This window comes from Chinchilla lanigera, unplaced genomic scaffold (assembly GCF_000276665.1).
Source record: "Chinchilla lanigera isolate Chin_1 unplaced genomic scaffold, ChiLan1.0 scaffold00004, whole genome shotgun sequence".
Classification (NCBI taxonomy): domain Eukaryota; kingdom Metazoa; phylum Chordata; class Mammalia; order Rodentia; family Chinchillidae; genus Chinchilla; species Chinchilla lanigera.
The window spans coordinates 30,345,638-30,365,739 of NW_004955405.1; the positions used below are offsets into that span (position 1 = coordinate 30,345,638).

Below are 20,102 nucleotides of genomic sequence, written 5' to 3' on the forward strand. Positions count from 1 at the left end.
TCAGGAGGAACTGAAACACCTGTTTCTTTGCTCTGCCTCCACCTGCCTATTGAGTGTGGTGCCCACCTGGATGATGTCTGCAGCTCCCAGCAGCCCACACTTCCTCTGCTCATCTGGCCTGGTGCATGGAAGAAGGAGGAGAAAAGACCCCACTTGTTTGCATAGCCCAGAGATGTCCCTGGCAGGAGCTAGCTGTCATTCTCAGTTTGCTAGCTAGGCCACGAAGACCATGGAGCCATGGGAGCGTGTGCCAAAGGGGACTGGGACATGTGAGAAATGCCCAGTAGGAGGTGTGCCTCTGTCCTCCTAGACTTGTCTCAGTGTCATGATGTCCCTCAACCAACCTTCTTGGTGACAATGGGGGTCCCCAAGGCCATGCTTCTAGTGCAAATATATTAAAATGTGGCAATAGCCTGGACATTTGTCATCTCTCATCTAGGTCATCATGCATGAGCAGATTGCTTTGACAGTATCATAATTTGCCACTCAAGGAGGCTTAATTTATTTTGAGTCTTGTAGTTTGAAGAGAATGTGTTTTAACACATGAAAAAAAGAAGGCTTTTATCATCATTACAGAAGATATAAACTCCTAGCCAGACTCTAATTTCCTTGCTGATCTCAAACTCGCCAGAAGAGTGTTTTTGGACATCATTAAGGAGGTCGTTCTTAGCTGTCTGTGTGTTAGAGACTTTTAAGTACCCACGATATCTTCCTGAAGAAGCAGCAGGAGGAAGAGGACTAGTTTTCAGGAATGCTCGCCCATGTTTGGGGGAGGTGGGCACAGCAGCTACTGTCTTGACAACCTGGAGGGTACTCAGGAATTAGCAGGAGGCGCAGAAAAGACTCTGATCAGCTAAGGAGAGGCCCCACGCCTGCCCCTGCAGAGCCATGGGCTGTGATTGGCCCTGCTCATCAGAAGAGAACCCATCTTCCCTAAGAATTCTAGTTGCACTCCCAAGCCCTTCCTCTGAGCCAGAGTTGTTGAGTTGGGCATTCTGACCCTGAACCTATAGTCTGAGAGTGAGAAAGGGAGGCTTCCTATGGGACCAGAATAATGTCCCCACAGCCACCTCAAAGAGGTCTAAGTCCTAGTCCCTAGAATTTATGTGGATGTCGTATGGGGTGACGGTTAACTGTGATATGTCACCTTGACTTGAGTAAGAGTCGCCTAGAGATTTCTAAAGCATCTGAGTGGGTCAGTGGATGACTGACGTGTAGGCCACAGACTGAGGAGGGAAGATCCCACCCCAGATGTGGGGGGCTTCAACCAAGAGGCTTGTAGTCTGGGCAGAATAAAAAGGGGAAGAGGAAAGAGGTCTTCCCTTCTGCTTCTTTGGGGAGCTCCAGTTTCCACCATTGCCTTTAGACATTCATCTCTAGTTCATTCAAGCTTCCAGGGAAGACTCTTCAGAATCCCATTACAGACCCTTTGGCTTCCTGGCATGAACTGGCACTGAGCTCTTCAGAGAGTTCCAGGGCTGCCACCTTTGACTGGCTTTTCCGGTTTTCCTGTACACAGACAGCCATTTTGGATTCTTCTACCTCTGACTCCACAGGCAGCCATTAGAAGTCTACCTTGTAAACCTTCATATAACCACATTTACATACATATTTTTATTCTGAATCTGTTCCTCTAGTGAACCCTGATACATAATGTGAAGGAGCATCAAGGTTGTCATCAGCTGGCCTTAAAATGGGGGCAGTTATCCCAAATTATCCAGGCAGGCCCAGTGTAATGAGTGGAGGAGGCAGGCAGAAGAGGAACAGCCAGAGAGAAAGGAATGAGGACTTGGGACATGGCCTTCAAGATGGGGGAAGGGCCACCACCAAGGAATGGGCGTGGTCCCTCACAGCTGGGAAGGGCAAAGGAACAGGTCTCCACCAGGACTCTCCAAAGAACACAGCCCACGGGACACTTGGATTTTAACCAGTGAGGCCTATTTTAGACCTCTCATCTCCTGACCTGGAAGATAACAAATATGTGTTGGTTTAAGCCACTAAGTTTATGGTGATGTTATGGTAACTACAGAAAATGAAAACACTTTCCATCAGGAAATTGCCAAGATGAAGAGGAAGATGCCGGAGAGGCAGATGAATAGAACAGGACAGAACAGGTGTGTACCGTAGACTAGATAAGGCTCTTGTCTCTGGCTCCCTGAGTATTTGCCCAGGGAAGAATGAATACACCTTTGGTGACATTCATAATTGTGTGCACCTGTTTCACAAGGCAGAGGCTCATGGCTCCCATTAGCAAGAGCTGAAAAGCCTAGGTGAAGGGTATAGCCACTGAAAGTACTGCACACAGAATGGAAACCTGGTTCCTTTGTTTGCCAGCTAGGTAGCCCAGGACAAGTGATTTAACCTTGTTATGTTTCAGTTAGATGAGCATGATAAGTATCTGATGGGGTCTTGATGAGGGATAGGTTAAGGACCTCAGTATAAACAGAGAACCCAGAGCATTGCAGTATATGCTTAAGATGTAATGCATGTTAACAGTTGCTATTATGACTCATCCCACTTGGCTTTATAGTATAATCCTAGCCCTTAGCCAGACCACGGGCTCCAAAAATCCAGCTGTGCCATGTAGAACATCTATGCTTAGACAAGTTACTAAAGATCCCTGAACCTGCTGGGTATGGCAGAGCATGCCTCTAATTCCAGCACTCTGGGAGGTGAGGCAGGAGGAACCATGTTCGAGCCCAGCCTGGGCAAGTTAGCAACTTGGTGACACACTGTCTCAAAATGAAAAATAAAAAAAGGGCTAGGGATATGGCTCAGCGCAAAGGCTGTGGGTTCAATCTCTAGTACTGCAAAAAATAAAACAAAACAAAACAAAACAAACCACCTCTGAATCCTGTTTATTCAATGTGTAAAATGGGCCTGTTAATGGTACCTACACCTCATAGAATTATGACAAGGGTTCATAAATTTTTTTGGGGGGTTCATAAATTAATGCATGTAAAGTACTAGAATAGTGCTCTGCCTCATTACTAGTATGGGATCACCCTCGCTGCGGGCCATTATAGCTATCAGCCACTGTGGTGGATCAGGGGCCTCCCATGTGATCAGTGAGACCTTTTAAATTAGGAAGAACCAAGATCCCCATACTGAGGGGGCCACAGGAAGCAACACCCTGTTTCTTTCAATCAGGAAATCAAGCCATGAGAGCAACCTGGTGAGGTCCATGCATAAAGCATGAAAAGAAAAGACAGCAGAAAGTTTGTTATCAGAAACACACTTCAGGACTCTGAAAAGGGACAGAGAGAGAGAGAGAGAGAGAGAGAGAGAGAGAGTCAGAGGGAGAGAGTCACTTGCTTCTCATTTCCTCCCTTCCACAATTCTGCAGGGCTGTACTTGTGCTGCTTTTGAGTTAGTTTTCTGCACATGGCAACGTGGTGAGAACATTAGTTAAGAAACCTTGCCATTTTCCTGTTGAAAGCAGTCCTTTCAACAATACCAAGAATTCTCACTCTGGAAGATAATGACACAGAATCCAACAGCCCGTTCGTAAACAAGCGAATTATTTGATGGCAACGCTGATTTAATCAAAACATTCTGGCTCTCCCACGTGTGAACCCACACAAGGAGTGAACCAATCCAATTAGAAAAACATATTTGTTTTATCTTTGCCACATTTATTTACTCTTGGGGAGTGTTTAACTTGATCAGGCCAAGAAGTTGGAAAGAACAGAAATACTCGAGGCACTGCCCAGCTTCCGTGCCTGCAACGGGCAGGATCAGCAGGCGCTTGCGGTGGTTCCGTAGCACCTGGTCCTAGGTTCGGAAGTCCTAGGCTCTCGCTCTCCCAATAAAGAACTGACCTGTCCCTGCGCCAGACTTGGAGGGCAAACGGGACACAGTGGGAATTCGAGAAAGGAAGTCAGTGATTTAACCTTGCCTTGTTGTGAAAATGATTTCAAAATGTCACTCATTCCATAGAATTTAATAAGAATATTACATGTGTGAGGCCATTGTGCAAAGGTAAATTAGCTGTGGATTAAATCTCAAAAACACTCGGAGGAGAAACGTAAAGGACGCACAAGTCCCTGTGGGGAAAGCTCCAGATGTGCTTTGGGTTGGGCCTCTCAGAGGCAGAGCTGGAGATAGGGCTTGTGTGCAGGTCTCTTATAGAGGGATGGCTCTCAAGTAAAAGATATTTTTGTGTGTGGTACTGGAGATTGAACTCAGGCTCTTTGCATTAAGTGACATCCCTAATGTTTTCTTTCTTTATTTTGAGATAGTGCCTCAATAAGTTGCCCAGACTGGCCTTCAAGTTTTGACCTTCCTGACTCTAAGTAGCTGGGATTACAGGCGTGTGCCTCTGTGCCTAGATCCAGGTAAAAATTTTAAGTGTAACGGTGAAGCAGAATAGGGCAAGGGTGAAGCTGGGCAAAGAGACTGGGGCTTTGCACCTGCAAATTCCACATCTGCTGCTTCAACCAACTATGTTGAAAATACTCAAATGCAAAAGTCACATCTGCACTGACCAGGTACAGATTTTTTTCTTGTCATTTTCCTTAAACAAAGTGTGACAAGCATTTACATAGCATTTACATTGTTGTAGGTATTGGAGGTAATCCAGAGATGACTTAAATTATATGCAGAATTGCGGGAGTCGGTGGTCTCTCTGTGGTCCCCGGGAGAAAACAGTGAGAGGGTATGGAAAATAAAAACAAGAGACGATAGCTAGAGTCAGGTGGAGTTACCTCTTGCCTGATGAGCAAGAGGACTGACTTCAACAGTAGGGGTGTTTATTTTATACACTTGCAAAGTAGTACCCTGAGAGACAATGTTGCCTAGCGACTAACGACTATAATTTTCGGGCAGGATGCGTTTTTCAACACTGAGGTAGCTTGACTGCTTGACCAATAACTAGCTCCCGTGGCTCCCAACAGAGAATGTGTGTAGATTGTATGCCAGCACTGTGCCCCTTTCTTTTCTTCTTGTTTTTTTTGAGACAGGGTCTTGCTGTGTAGCGCAGGTTGGCCTTGAACTCACTATGTAGCCTAGGCTGGCCTCAAACTAGAAGCTATCCTCCTGCCTCAGCCTCTCAAGTGCTGGGATTACAGGCATGCACCACTGTGCCTGGATGAATGCCATTTTAAATAAGGAATTGAGCGTCTGCAGTTTTCAATATGGGGAGGGTATCCTGGATCCACAGATGAATGTACTGGACATTTGTCCCTGATCGTGGCATAGAGTACTGAAACCCAGGGGGTTGCTGTCACTTGTATGCTAATAAAATGTCACCTAGATAGCTTCAGGATGAACCAGGCCACCAAAAACTCCACAGAATGAGAGAGTTCAGACTTTCAGTCCTGCTGCCTGACTTCTACAGGGAAAGAGGGGCTGTAGACTGTGTCCCACAACTGTTAGGGTTTGGATCTTAAATGTCCACCAAAGGCCATGAATGGCAGGTCGTCAGCCTCTGCACTGTTGGGAAGGGGTGGGACCTTAAGAGGTGGGCAATATGCTAATTTGCTTCATTTATGCTGCTAGTTTCTCTTAGTTCATTGAAAAGAAAATTTTGTGCTATTATGTTTCTTTCTTATTTGTAAGAAAGAAATTTTTTTGCCTATGTCCTGTACTCTGAGTAATTCTTTGAAGATAACTACCTTGAAGATAACAATTTACAGCATATTGACTGTTGTTATTCTCTTATTATTTTGCTATACAATTTAGTTTTACTTTTTTCATAAAACAGAAAAGTATAAAAAAAAGAAGAAATCTGTCTCAAAGTGATGGAATGAATGACTGAGAAACGTACTAATACTCTTAAATATCATTTGGCATTTTAAAAAAAGTCCCTTAAAAGCATAAAATACACTGAAAAGAGGTGTAGCAAGTGTGATATTAATGGTTAGTGGTGAGCACAGTTGCCTTCCAAGAGGTGGAGCCCCGAGGGAGGAAGTGAGGTCATTGAGGGTGTGGCCTTGGAAAGGGTATGGAGATCCTGACCCCTTCTCTCTCTCTGCTTTTTGGCTGCTGTGAGGTGAACAGACGTCTTCTGCCATATGCTTTCACCATAATGTCCTTGCTTCCCCACAGGCCCCAAAACAAGGAGCCAACTAGCCATGGACTGCACCTCTAAAACCATGAGGAGTTGATTATCTCAGACATTTTGTCACAGTAACAGCAAGCTGAGTGAAACAATGACCAGCGATTGAAACAATCATGCTTACATAATGAAACTACCACAGATCCCTGCCCCATGGCATTTGGAGAGCTTAGGAGTTGGTGAACAAGAGGGTGGTCATCCAACTCCACAGGGACAGGGCCTCTTGCACTTGGACCCTTCTTACCCACCTCCTTAGCTGGCTGTTTATTTGGATCCTTTATAGCAAACTGTGGTAGGATTAAGTAAAAATTGTACAGGCCAGTTTTTTGGATGAAGCTCCTGCACCACACGAAAGTTAAACATCACCAAACGGAAATCAGTTGTTATCTGGCTTTCTGAGAAATCAGGAGAGAGATGATAGCACTGAATTTCCCAAACAGGCCAGTTTCAAACGGCATGATAACAAAGCTTTCTCTGCCTTAATCCTTCACAAAAAAAGGCGATCCAAAGTAACCCGATGTTAACCAATCAGTTGTTTTTCTATTGTTCTACTGCCCTGTCCCATGCTTTACAAGGGAAGTAACTTTGCAGTGACCAGTCCACATTTTGTGCTTAGTTTCTGTTCTTCTTAGCTCTTCTCTATTAAACCAAGTCGTTCTGATTAGCCCATCAAAGTAATCCTATTATGGAATAAAATGTTGCCTGATTCTAGAATTGAAAATAGAACCCGTTAAGATCTATAAATTGTTATAGTTTTGTCCATTTATAATAGTAACGTTGGCACCTTCCTGAGTTCTGTGAGAAGTTCTAGCGAATTACTGAGCTAAGGGGGTGAGCTATCGGAACCTCTGAATTTGAAAACTCCACATTTGGTGTTGAAAGTGGTGTCAGAAACATCTCACTATAGCACGAGGCTGTTCCAGCTTAAGGGAAGGGGATGAGCTCCCCGCCCGCCGCAAACAGGAATCACTTTTATTGGGATGACTTTAAGAAAAGGGAGAAGCAAAGTTAAGAGACAGAATCTGTCTGCTAACATAACACGCCTTGGGCTGGCCAGAAACTTCTATTCAAGAGAGAGGTCAATGCCACATGCCCTTGCCACCTCTTCCTTCATTCCAAGGCCACCTGCCTGGACCTCAGTGCACCTGCTTGGGCTCCTGCCTGCAAACCACAGCCTACACGCTCCTCTTAGGTGCAGCTTGTCACCCCCCACCCACAGGATCCACCATGTCCCTTCTTCTCACCCTCGTGCCCACACTGAAGCCTGTCTTCTTCCCAGCTCTCCCTCGCTCACTTGTGGTCATTTATAACAGTCAGATCTCCCTCACTTTCTGAACGTGCTTGCTGTCCAGGTCATCATAGTGTCACTTCCCCGTTCCATCTCTGGCTCATAAGTCAGCTGTTTTATTTAAAGGCATATTGGCAATGAGCATGCGCAGGTCCTTCTCAGAATACTTGTTGGTCAGTGTCTTCCAGCGGCTGCTGAAGTTGACTGGCATTTTGGGGTTGATCAGCCATGGAGCAGCTGTGGGGTATGGGCTCTTGTACCCCATATCAGCTAGCCAGCTGAGGGCTACCCTGGGAATAGAGTAACCTTTGCTGGACCAGGCAGCTCCCATGGGGCAAGGACAACTCTGGAGAAGGAAGGCCTGAGCCTATGGCAGCCAACACTGTCAACAGCTGTGGGATGGCCCTACCAACCTGGTAGAGACCATCCAGGCAGGGCAGAGCAGCATCTACTACAGGCCAACATTCAGAGCCAGATGCGAAAGTGTTGGTGGCAGTTCTAGGGACATTCACTGAACTGATCCATTGAAATTAGCAAGAGGCGGAGAGATATTTCCAATAGTAGTTAATTGAATGAATGAATGAGATCCCTGGAGCAGTCACCCAGGAAACTCCTGGTTGGAGACTCCAGTAAGACACGATGCACAGGAAAGTATGTCACTAAGGAAGTATGTTTAGGGTAGAATTGGAGTTGATGGTGTATTTAAGAGTATCACTCACAGGATCTGAGGAGGAGGATCAGGGGGGCGGCTAGAAGGAAAAATAAAGCCCTGGTTTTGGGGAAAAACTGCTATCTTGCTGCTTTTCAGAAAACTAAGACACTAAAATAATAACGTGCATTTATTCAGTGTTTCCCATATGTCAGATATTGTGCCACATGTGCAGTGTACGGACAAATCATTACACTTACAATGAAATTTTATGAGGTGTGATTGAAAAATACGGTGAATATATAAAGCTTTTAAAATTGTTGAAGTAAAAGACACATGGCCATGAATCCCCCTCAAAACACTCTGCCTTCAACACACTCGTCCCAATTTCTTGTCACTTTCTAAAGCAGCTCTGGAAGTCCTCTTTCATGAGTGTCTGTTTTGTACTGTCAGGGCTGCCTCAATGTCCTGAATGGATTCAAAATGTTTACCTTGGTCGTTCTGACTTTGAAAAAGGAGCCAGAAGTCATGTGGTGGCAAATCCAGTGAATAATGTGGCTGAGGACATACCATAGTGTTTTGATTTGACAGAAACTGCCATGAATGCTTAATCAATGAAAGTTAATCAGAAACTACAGTGAGTGGTTAAATTAAAATCTTTATTACAATAAAAGGCATATTGTGCTTGGTCCTCCTAAAAATACTTGAAACATACCCCCTTGCTGCAAGCACACTTATCCCACTTATCCCATGTTTTTGGCAATGTGTCTTCTACTGCAATAAGTTATTTTTAAATTTAAACATTAGCCATATTTTGCCTCCCACCACATTCTTTTGAGGGTGAATTGTCTCTAACTGGGATACAGAGAGTTACATAACTTGCTTATGGTCACCTAGCAAATGAGTGAGACCCAGGCCCTAAGTTGTCTCATCACAAGCCGCTGCCCTTTGCGGCCACCCTGTATCACCTCCTTCAAGCTTTCTTAGCTTCTTGATAACATAGTGGTTTCAATTTTTGATTGCATCAGAATCACTCAGGTGCTTGAGACTTCTGCTTCAGTCGGATTATGCCAGCAAGAGGCAGGGAACATAATTTGCTGGGCACAGTGCAAAAAGAACCTGCAGGGTCCCTTCGAGGGGGCCACTCTCCCCTTCCCACAAGCCTTGTGTCCCCATCCACGGCAGATGGGCAAGCCCTCCCACAGGGCATTACACCTGCACGCCAGGACATGACCAGTATCTGGATCGGGCAGAGCAAGTGGCGGCCCCCTGATGGAGCCGGGGCTGCCAGCTTGGGAAGGGACAGTGCACCCTGGCCCTGGCTGAGCACTGGGGATGCTTGTCCAGTATGACCTGCTCTGTATTTGTGCGCAGGCCCCCAAAACACAGAGCAATGGCAGACACAGCCTCCTCTATCAGCACAGCTGCCACCACCTCACTGGCGAAGGATGGCAGTGGTTGGGACAGGGAGGGGAGCAGGTGTGTGGAAGGCCCCAGGGAGGCCAGCAGAGGCATCTCACTTGTGATCCAAGGCTCCAAGGCCCACACTGGCTCCAGTGTCCAGATTTCCTTCAGGAACACTAATTCCAAAGTACAACAAAACTTCAGCAGTAGAGCTCTGAGACCACCCTGGTCACATACCCTGGATTTGACCCTGACCAGGGAATATTTACATATCCAGCAAGTTCCCTGGTGACTCTGAGTATCACTTCATCTCTCCTTTCTTTTAAACAGACTCAAAGGGGGCTGGGGATGTAGCTCAGTGGTAGAGCTCTAGCAGCCTGATGGAGGCCCTGGGTTTGATGCCCAGCACTGCAAAGTAAAATAAAATATAAAATAAAAGACCAAAAGCATTCACTTCTGTGTGGCTTCTAAGAGGGTGAAAGCTGCAATTCCTTCTCTTACTCAAAGGATCATGACCAATACTTTTATAACAAAAGACAGGTTAATAAGAGCAAAGCCTAACAAATTTACTTAATTATAGTTTTTTTTTTTTAGTACTGGGACTCAAACTCAGGACCTTGCACTTGCCAATTAATTATTGTTTTATATGTGTCTTAGTTACTTTTCTCCCAACGCCCAAAATGAAGGAAGGAAAGGTTTATTTAGCTCACAGTTTGTGGAGGTTTCAGTCCATACTTGGCTGGCTCCAAGGCAAGGTGGCACATGGCAGAGGGCAACCATTCATAGTGGCAGAACACAGCAAAAACAACCAGAGCAAAAGGGAGGAATGGCGGCAAGCAGCAAGCAGTCTCTTTCCTTCCCTTACATTGTAAATAGGCTACCCCCACCTAAGGCGCATGTAGCTTTCACATAATCTCCATGCCCTCCTCTTCCACAGGTTCAGGATGTATACAAAATAAGCACCCTGGCTTCCTGCTGAGTCACTTAGCCAAACCTCTAGACTCCCCAGTTTGACACAATGTATCAACCATAAAAATATCATATGGGGGCCTTCAGGAAAAAAAGACCCAAAGACCCAGGGAAAACTGTTTTATGTTTTAACTTTTAAGAAGAAGAGACAACCATGGAGCAATGTGATTGGACAAAAGGGTATGGTGTAGGCAGCCAAGAAGCAATGACACTGGACAAAAGAGTTCTGTGTGGACAACCAGGGAGCAATGTGATTGGACAAGAAGGTATAGAGTAATGGGAATACACCAAGAAGGGAAATCCGGTACAGTCTGTCAGTTCAGATTATTTTTGGCTTGTGTGGCATTCCTTCCAACTGGTACAGAGCAGGATCTTTCTGGAAGAAGGATCTTATTATTTACCCTCAGACCAGGTAAGTCATAACATTTCTTTATGGCCAAGTCTTACACCACAGAAAGGCAGGGGGGAACTGGAGTATATTTCTATGGTTTATGGTTGGCTTTGGGGAAAGAGATTCTACTGTCTATATCCCACAATGGGGAAGAAGAATTCTGGGGTTTTTTTGGGGGGAAGCTTGCCTTGGTGAAGAGAGGGGAACAGGAAACAGGAGAGCAGACGAGCAGAGAGAGACTGTTTCTGAGGCTGCTTCTGAGACCTCCTAAAGGCATTTAGTTCACAGTACGCCACAGCGCCATGCTCTGGAATACTGGTTTCTGAGTTTTGAGACTTTCCTCTCCTTCTCTTAAAATGGTGGTCATACTACCTTCCCCGAGGGCTTGGCTGGAAGGACACCGGAATAATGCAGGCGCAGTTCTGAGAACAAATAACAAGATAATAAATTTTAGCAACAATGCTAGTAGGTATTGGCATCGCATCTCCACCTTTGCTCGGGCTATCGTGTCTGACTCCATCTGTTCTTCCTCATTTGTATTCCCTCTGTGCTTTGCCCATGAGTTCAGAGAAGGACCAGAGAAGGGCTGGGGAAGGGAGGTGGTAGAGAGCGACAGCTCAGGTCAAAGCTGGTTCTGGCCGGCAGTCAAATCGAGAGGAGGTGCACAAGGATGCCACCACTGGCCTTAGCAAGTTTAAACCCAGATCCTCAAAACTGGCACTGGAGGGAGAGTCTGAGGGTGAAGAGGGTGCAGGTAGAGACCAGTGCACGCCACATTGTCCTGCAAGTGCAGCATCTAATCTGTGAAGCGCAGGAAGCTCCAGGTGTTAGAGGATAAAGTCGTGGGAGCTGGTACATACCTGTCATCCCACTTTGTCCACACGAATCCAGCTTCTTATCTAAAGGACTTCAGTGATGCCCACTTAGTTGGCTGCCTGATTTACCTTCCTCTTCTGGCCCCCCAAAGTTGCGGCTGCCAGCTTGTTCTCTCTCAGGCTGCTGTTCAAAGCCCTGGCCCTGGCCTGTCTCACATGGAGAGGCCAAGCCTGAGTTCCTTGCGCTGGGTTTCCCCATGGAATCATCTTAAAACACGTTGATGTCTGGGTCTCACCCTCAGCAACTCCAATTAATCTGGGCACCTTCTAGACACTGGGGCTTAGAGTACTCCACAGCATTGCTATGTGCATGCCGAGTTGAGAACCACTCCCTTACCATGCCCTTGGTGCTGGGACATGCTTGGAGGACCTTTGCCTGGACGGCTGATATGCAGGACCAATGGTCCCTTGCGGGGTGCCTCTATCACTCAGAGGCTTGTCCTTGCCTTAGGAGCTAGCCAAGAAAGTCCTCAAGTCACATGGGGTGACTATGAGTGAGAGCCTCTCTAGGGCAAGGTAGGGATGATATGTGGAGTGATATCCCTCCTTCCTGGGAGGACGGCCAGCTGAGCCTGGGTGCGAGAGGGAGGTCAGTGAGAGATTGTAGGATTGTGTCTAGATAGACTTTGTCCAGCAGAAATAAAATGGCTCCCTAAAGCTGTCCTGAGAAGCAGGAACCTCTGTCTGCAGTGTTCCCTGCATGGTGATCCCACACACCTAGTGAGTGTGCCCACTGTGTGCCCATGTTTATAAGCATTTGCATCACCTGCCCGCTCTTCTTTGCCAGCAGAGCTGCCAGCCCAGGTACAACCTCAGATCAATCCTGCAAACATTTGCTGAGCAAACATCTATTCTGACAAGCCCCATACTAGGAACTAGGGAGTACGCGATCAATGTGTTGTTTATCAACAGTCCTCTGAGAATGTTGACCTCCAGCAAGTTATTTGCCTTTTGACGTTTCAGTGTTTTGATCTGAGAAATGTGATCATAGCTGCACCCACTCGGAAGGGTTGCCGTGAAATCTAAATGGGTTAATACATCAAAACATGTAGAAGGATGCCTGGCATATATTAAATACTTAATAAAAATAGCCAGCATTGCAATTCTCTAAACTATTATTCTTTGCTATGATCTTTATGTTTGTGTCCTCGGCTTCTCCCAATTCATACGTTGAAGTCTAATTTCCAATGATAATACTGGGAGGAGAGATGTAGAAGAGATGGTCATGGGGGCAGAGCCCTCGTATATATGGGGTCAGTGCCTTATAATAGGTCCAAGGGAGCTTGTTTGCCCTACTGCCTTGTGAGGACACAGCTACAAGGCATCATCTTTGAAGCAGACAGCAAGCCCCCCCAAGACGCAGAATCTGCTAATACTTCGACCTTGAATTTCCAACACTCTTGAATGGTGACCAATCAGTTTCTGTTGTTTCTGAAAGATCCAGTATAAGGAATTTTTGTTACAGCAGCCTGCAGGGACTGAGACGTTATTATTACTACTGCTACCAGAGTAAATAAGACAGATATAACCTTTCCTCTACTGAAACTTACGGGGTGGTGGGGAAAATGGACAATCACAATCCGATGGTAGGTACTAGCCTGCCTGGAAGCAGAGGTGCTGTGGGAATATTCTGGAGTGGCCCCCTGACAGGCCTGGGGTTTATCTGAAGGTTTCTTAAAACAATGGTTTCGCGGAGACCAAGAAATGACTAAGTCCTTTCCAGGTACGGGACTTCAGGGAGAGAGAACATTGCAGGCAGAAGGACTAGCATTGTGCACTGCACAAGAGATAGAGTGGCTCAGTGCAGAAGCAGGGAGAGGGGACATGGGGGAGTCACGCGGACCTGGTAGGCCATGGTATGGAGTTTGGACTGGCTTTGAAGATGGACCAAACACAGGTCCTGCGTCTGAGAGGTCCCAGTTGAGTGAGAGAGATGGGCACGCAGACCCTCTACTCTTTCATCCCTACTTTTAGGTGAGACTAGAGAAGGGGCTGAGGCTGACAAGGGCTTGGGAAAAAGCCGAGATGAAACACTCAGATGCACACAGGTGAGCAGAGGACACCCTCAGGCCACCTTGCCTTTCTTCTCAGGTTCTGCAGGTGCAGTACCATCCTCCAGCAAGTCAGGAACCTCTGCACAATCCCCACTGCCACCTTGTCCCTCAGCCCTCCCGCACATTCACTCAGTGGCCTGGCCCTTCGCGTTGGCTGCCTCTGTAACCCCTGATCGCTCTCCACTGGGCTCGGTCACCTGACAGGGGTTTTCTCAGTGACCGCGAACCTCCAGTTAATTTTGTCCGGATCAACTTCATTTTCCACACCCTGACAGCTGGAGTGATTTTTCAACATGTAAGTCCGGTCATGTCTTCTCCTGGGGCAAAACTGTCCAGTTTATACAGTATCTTGCTCAACCTGTGTTTCTATCCACCTATAGACCTACTGCAAGCTAACAGGTGTCTGTAACATAACTTTAGCCTCTTTAGAGAACTGAGCAGTGCTAGATCTGAACCTGTTTTTATAAAAGGTATGTATAAAAGGTATGTCAGCATCCCTTCCCAGCTGTAATTTAATCAAACCTGCACTCTTCTTTCTTGAATAACCTGAACTGAGGTTGAAAGGTGGGTTTAGGTCTGCTAGTGGATTACTTCCTTTGCTTGTCTTCCCAGGATGAACACTACATAGACGTTAAAATATGGTTTGAGACAAGGACGGTTACTCATTTATGAAGCCCTTCACGTACACCATCTTCTTAGCCTGCATAATATAAGATTCTGGCCCATTCTTTGTCTCTCTCAAAGGCAGTTCTTTTCTAGTTTTGCTTTTTCAGTAGTCAGGTTCTGCGTCCTGCATAGCTCTCAAAGTTCCCAGAGGGAAGGACAGGGAGAGGATGGAGAAATAAAGATAAGAGACAGAAAGCTGAGGTCAGTTGGCGTCCTCTCTCCTAATGGAAGGAAAAGGAACTGCTCAACCACCATAGCCCCTTTATTGATACTCTCAGGAGTTTGATGTCAATTTCAACCCCTCTGCCTAACAACTTTGTATGGCTTGCCTGAGCACTTCCGGATCTCAGATCTTCGGATCTGGATCTCTGAGCAGGAACAGCTTGTTTTTGTGGTTTGCCTCACACGTGTGATCAACCTCCAGCTTTAGCCACTCCCCACAGTCAGGTTTATTAGGGAATGGTTTGCTTAAAATGAAATTTAGCCCTGTTCAGTGCATAGACCAATGAGTTTGGTTGATTGTCGATTGTCATGAAACTGTTGCCTTAATCAAGATATGGAATGTTTTTATCAACTCTCCATATGCCCTGGTGTCCTTTATAACCTTCATCTCCTGGGGATATCTCATCTGTTTTCCAGAATGTCATATAATAGAATCATATAGCAAGCATCTTTTTATATGTCTGGTTTATAATACTTCTCACATTGCTTCTGCGACTGGTACAATATTGTTGCATGTGTCAGTGGTTTGTTCTTTTTTTATTACTGCTATTTGGTGGTCCAGATATAGTGCAATTTGCTTGTCCTGTTGAAGTCCATGTGGACTGTTTTCAGCATTTAGCTATTATGAAAATTTATGAATACTCATATACAGGTCTTTCTGTGGCCATATGAATTCATTTCTGTGGCATAAATACCCAGCAATACTATCACTGGGTTCATAAGATTAAGTGTATATTTAACTTTATAAGAAACTGTCAAACTATTTTCAAGCAACTTCATCATTTTGCATTTGCACTTGTAATGTAAAAGAGTTTTAGTTGTTCCACAAGCTTGCAAATAATTTGCTAATATTACTCTAATTTTAGATATTCTGGTGGGTATACAATGGTATCATGTCATGTTTCAGTTTACATTTTCCTAAGTTCAAGTTAGCATATTTTAATGGCCTCACTTACATTTCATACACTCTTTGATGAAAGTATCAATCAAACATTGTGATCACTTTTTAAAACTAGATTTTTAAATATTCTTATTATTCAGCTATAAAAGTTCTTTACATATTCTATATACAAGTACTTCATGTTGTCATTATAAATGGCATTTTTAACATTTCAATTTCCAATTATTTATTGTTAGTACATATAAAATTGTTTTTATATTAACCTAGTATCTTGAAACCTGGCAAAAATCATGTATTTACTCTAGGGGCTATTTGTATTTTTTATTCCTGAGAAATTTGTGTGTAAAAGATTATGTTATTTGCAATTCAAGAAAATTTTACTTCTTCCTTTATGTAATCAATTTTTTCTTGTCTTATTGCAATGTCTAGGACCTCTAATACACTGATGAGAAGAAGTAGCAAACATGGACATTCTTGCTTGGTTACAAATTTATAGAGGGAACTGGATATGGTAGTACACACCTGTAATCCCAACATTCAGGAGGCTGAGACAGGAGGATCACCACAAATTCAAGGCCAGCCTGGGCTACATAGTGAGTTCAAGGTTAGCTTGAATGACATAGCAAGACCCTGTCTCAAAAAAAAAATATGGGGGAAGTATCTAATTTTTTGCCATTAAAATGATGCTACCATTAGGTTCTTTTTATAGATAGGATTTATCAAATTGAGGACTTTTTCTTTTATTTTTAGTTTGCTTTTTGCCTTCTCCTCCCCTTCTGTTTCCTCCTCCTTCTCATTTTTCTTGTCTTTTTTTTTTCAGCACCAGAGGTTGAACCCCAGGTCTTGCACAAGTAAGCATGCACACTAATCACCCCAACCCCTGCCTTTTTTCATGATAGATGGATGTTGATTTTGTAAATGCTTTTTTTTTTTTTGCATGTACTGACATGATTATATTATTTTGCTGTTTTAGTCTGTTGAAATAATGGGGTTTACTGATGGATTTTGAATGCTGAATCAATCTTCCTTTCCTGGACTACATTCAAGGAAATCCTTATATATGATCCTTTTCATATATTTCTGCACTCAGCTGGCTTATATTTCATAGCTATGTTCATGAGTGATATTGGTCTGTAGTTTTGTCTCGTTTCTCTTCGGTCTTCAGATAATGCTGGTCTCCTAATAGGAGTTATTAAGTGATCCTACTTTATGTTGGAAAAGATTATGTAGGGTAGGTATTATTTCTTTATTAAAGATTCAGTCAAATTTACCAATAACGTCTCCCACACCTGGAGCATTTTTTCTTTAATAGAAATAGCGCTGTAAGATTGCTCATTTCTTCTTGAGTAGTTTGTATTTTACTATTTTGTGGTGGTGTTTGTGGGAGATGTTGGCGTGTAACTATCGTCTGATTTCCCACTTGCTACAGTGAGTGTATTGGTCAGCTTTTCATCATTGTGACCAAATGCCTGATATACACAACTCAGAGGAGGAAGGGTTTATTTTGGCTGATCGTTTCAGATGTTTCAGTCCATGGTCAGCCAGTTCCAAGGCAGAAGCAGCATCATGGTAGAAGGGCACTGCAGAGGAGATCAGCTCACCTCATGGCAGCCGGGAAACTGAACAGGGGAAAGGTACGAGGAAAGATATACCCTTCAACAGCACACCCCGCACTCACCTACTTCCTTTGGCTGAACCTACCTCCTAATAGTCCCTTCAGCTACCAGCAATAAATCAATCCATTGACGAGGTTAGTACCCCCCAAGATCCACTCACTTTCACAAATGCCCCATGTCTGAACATATGTGCCTTATAGGGTACATTATTGAACCAGACTAAAACAGAGATTGTCTACTTATTTATTCATTTCATATTATGCCGCTGCCCTTTCTGTCCATTCAGTAGCTATCAGTGGACCACAATACAATTTACCTATGCATAGCACAAGACAATGAGCCTATGGCAGGGGAAATTTTGGATGGCTGTGGCAGAACTGAAATCATTGCAGACCTTGGGTTAAGAATATTATGTTGACAAAGAATTGCCCAGTGGTGGTGTCAGACAAATTTGTTGCTTTTAAGTATGGATTTTTACAATGAAAGGAAAACAAAGAAGTTACTGGTTTAGGAGAACTTGTAATAAAAATCTTCCCAACAATAATTGGAAAAACCAATTGAAAAAAAGGCAGAATTTACTGAACTTACTGCTGTGATGCTCCCAAAGTTATTTCTAAGTAGATTTGTGTGTGTGTGTGTGTGCGTGTGTGTGTGTGTGTGTGTGTGTGTGTGTATTTTATAAGAAGCAAAGCTTTGGGGGCTAGAGATTTAGCTCAGCGGCACAGTACCTGCCTGGCAACTACAAGGTCGTGAGTTCGATTCCTGGTACCAGGAAAAAAAAAAAAAAAAGAAGCAAGGCCTTAGTGTTTATTTTAGAATTTTGGGCACTTACTGAAATGTACAAATTTCTTGACTGTAAGTATTTTAAAACAAAGCAGGAAGGATTCCACTTTCCCTTCAAGTCTTTATCCCTGGACTATATTAAATACGGCAAATAATCTGTGAGAACACTCAGATCTTGTTAGTTGGAAAGGCGCTCAATGATTTGACTGACCTATTTCAAAGCCTCCAGGCTTCTATGTCACCTAAAATGTCACCTTTGCTCATACCAAACCCTCTACTGTTTTCCAAAGAACAGTCTGTCTAGAAGAACAGAAATAACGACTTAATGTACTTCGGCTCAAATTTGCTTACATATAAAAGAAGTATTTCTTCTATCATCAAAAGATTGTTGTAAGAATAAATCAGGCATATGCTGTAATGTATTGGGAAAAGAGATTCAAATTCTCTCACAAAGGCAAACAGATATTGCATTGCTTTTTGTAGTGGAGCACGAACATTGTAATTTTATACGCTAGGAAAGCGGAAGAGGCCTGCAAGTGTTAGCAGCCGGGATATCCTTCTAGAATGTACACCGAGGTGTGCGTAGGTTCCTGCTAGTTGTAGACCCTGCCTTTTGAATCTCCACCACATGCTTTTGGTTAAAGATTGCCAACCTACAGATTGGTTCACTGGGTGCTCTGGATGCCACTGCTTCTCAGAATTCCATGACTAGGCCAGGGGTGGTGTTTGTGATTTACCAACTGGTATTTCTTTTGCCTGTCCTGCTTATCACACCATCACAACGGGCCTTGACCTTTGCGAACTTCTCTGGAAAGTCAAACATATCTAGAAGCTTCCCAGGTTAGGTGTAATAGCACCATCCACTGATCTCTGGGAGGTCATGGAACGGAGCTGGGAAGGCATTCGAATGAGAAGGACACGACTCCATCGGAGACAAAGCCCTTTGTTAGCGGGAAAACACCCTTTCTGGGACTCACGTGCCTATCAGAAGCAGGAAAATTACTGGGAAAAACATTGGTCGCCAGCTCTAGCCAGGCTGGGAGCCTGCGTAGGCTTCCTCGCAGAGCCGGCAGGGGGGGCACCAGCCAAGCTTTGCGAACCGCGCCTCCCCACACCCTCTCCCCCTCCTCGCCCAACTTCCCCAGAGCCTCCGCTTCGACTAAAAACGGCCATTGACCTTTCAAGCTCTTGGGCAGTGATGCAATCGAGTAATTCAAAGAAAAATGGTTATCAAAATTTTGGATCCTGTTTTCCTGTGAGTGTTAATTTTTTTTTTTTTTAAATAGGTCACACTTAAAGTAGGCCACATTTCGGGGGCGGGTGTGCAGCTAGGAAGATGAATTTCCACTAAGGCCAGGTGGCTTCCTATAGGGTGAGAGGTGAAGGTCCCGGGAAGGCAAGAGGTGCGGGGATCCTTCCCAATTCCGGGTCCTCCAGCGCCCTTGCGGCAGGGAATCACGGCCTCGAGCGCTCTCCCCGCGCCGCGCTAAGGTAGGCGCCTCCGGGGCAGGGGCGCAGGTGAGCCGGGCGGGCGCGGGCTGGCGCGGGCGGGCAGCCGACCGCGGAGTGCCGCGCAGGGGCAAAGGAGGAGCGGGGCAGGGCTGCCGGGCGGCGAGCCGAGGCCAGGGGGAGGGGACTGAGGTGCCCGCCCGCCTTAAGGAGGCGCCTTTCTCGGCTCGGGCGCAGCCTCCCGGGACCCCGGCCGGGGGTCGCTGCCACCTCCTGGGGTCCCCGCGCGGGCACTGAGCCGGGCGGCGGCCTGCCCTCGCCCATCAGTGTGCCGTGACGGCCGATAGCCGGAGGGCTCGGTTCCCGCGGACCTCGGCCCTCTCCTGCACCCCGCGTGTCGCTGGAGGGTCGCGCGGAGGAGGCACGGAGGGGTGGGAAGGGGGACACCCCCATCCCGGGGGAGGGGTGAGGACGGCTGCAGTCTGCGGACCCGGGTACTCAGGCGACACGGTTAGGAGCGAGCGCCAGCCGCCAGACGGGTCGGCGGTGGCCGGCAACTTCTCCCGCCACCCCAGCACCCCGCGGTGTGGGGTCACGGAGGGCGGAGCCCCGAGCGTGCACCCTGCGGCCGCCGGCCCCGCGCGCTCCCAGCCCGGTCCCCGAGGCCTGCGCATTCGCGGTCGCGCCCGAGCCTCTTTAAAGCGGTCGCGGGGGCTGCGGTCACGTGAGGCGGATTCCTGGAAAGTTCCTGGAAAGCGGCTCCGCAGCCGCCGGGCG

At 45.8% G+C, this 20,102-nt stretch overlaps 2 protein-coding genes across 8 annotated transcripts in view; both read left to right on the forward strand.

Annotated features, from left to right (window-relative positions):
* Positions 1-4,318: 4,318 nt before the first annotated feature.
* Socs2 (suppressor of cytokine signaling 2) overlaps positions 4,319-20,102 on the forward strand; it is a 273,894-nt gene continuing 258,110 nt past the window's right edge. Inside the window, exon 1 of one of the 7 annotated variants that reach the window (XM_013518343.1) lies at positions 4,319-4,337. The gene's annotated coding sequence lies outside the window, so the exon portion shown is untranslated. Of the gene's footprint in view, positions 4,338-10,759; positions 10,781-16,309; positions 16,329-19,025; positions 19,132-19,179; positions 19,395-19,815; positions 19,836-20,102 lie in introns of those variants that run through there. The other 6 variants (XM_013518338.1, XM_013518347.1, XM_013518330.1 and 3 more) reach the window with 6 other exon arrangements.
* On the forward strand, positions 18,757-20,102 carry LOC106149710 (translation initiation factor IF-2-like; the record flags this gene model as incomplete). The annotated part of the gene is given in 3 exon segments (XM_013519484.1): positions 18,757-19,131; positions 19,314-19,615; positions 19,673-20,102. Coding segments are annotated over 3 exon segments (1,107 nt in total), but the record flags the coding sequence as incomplete, so codon positions are not given.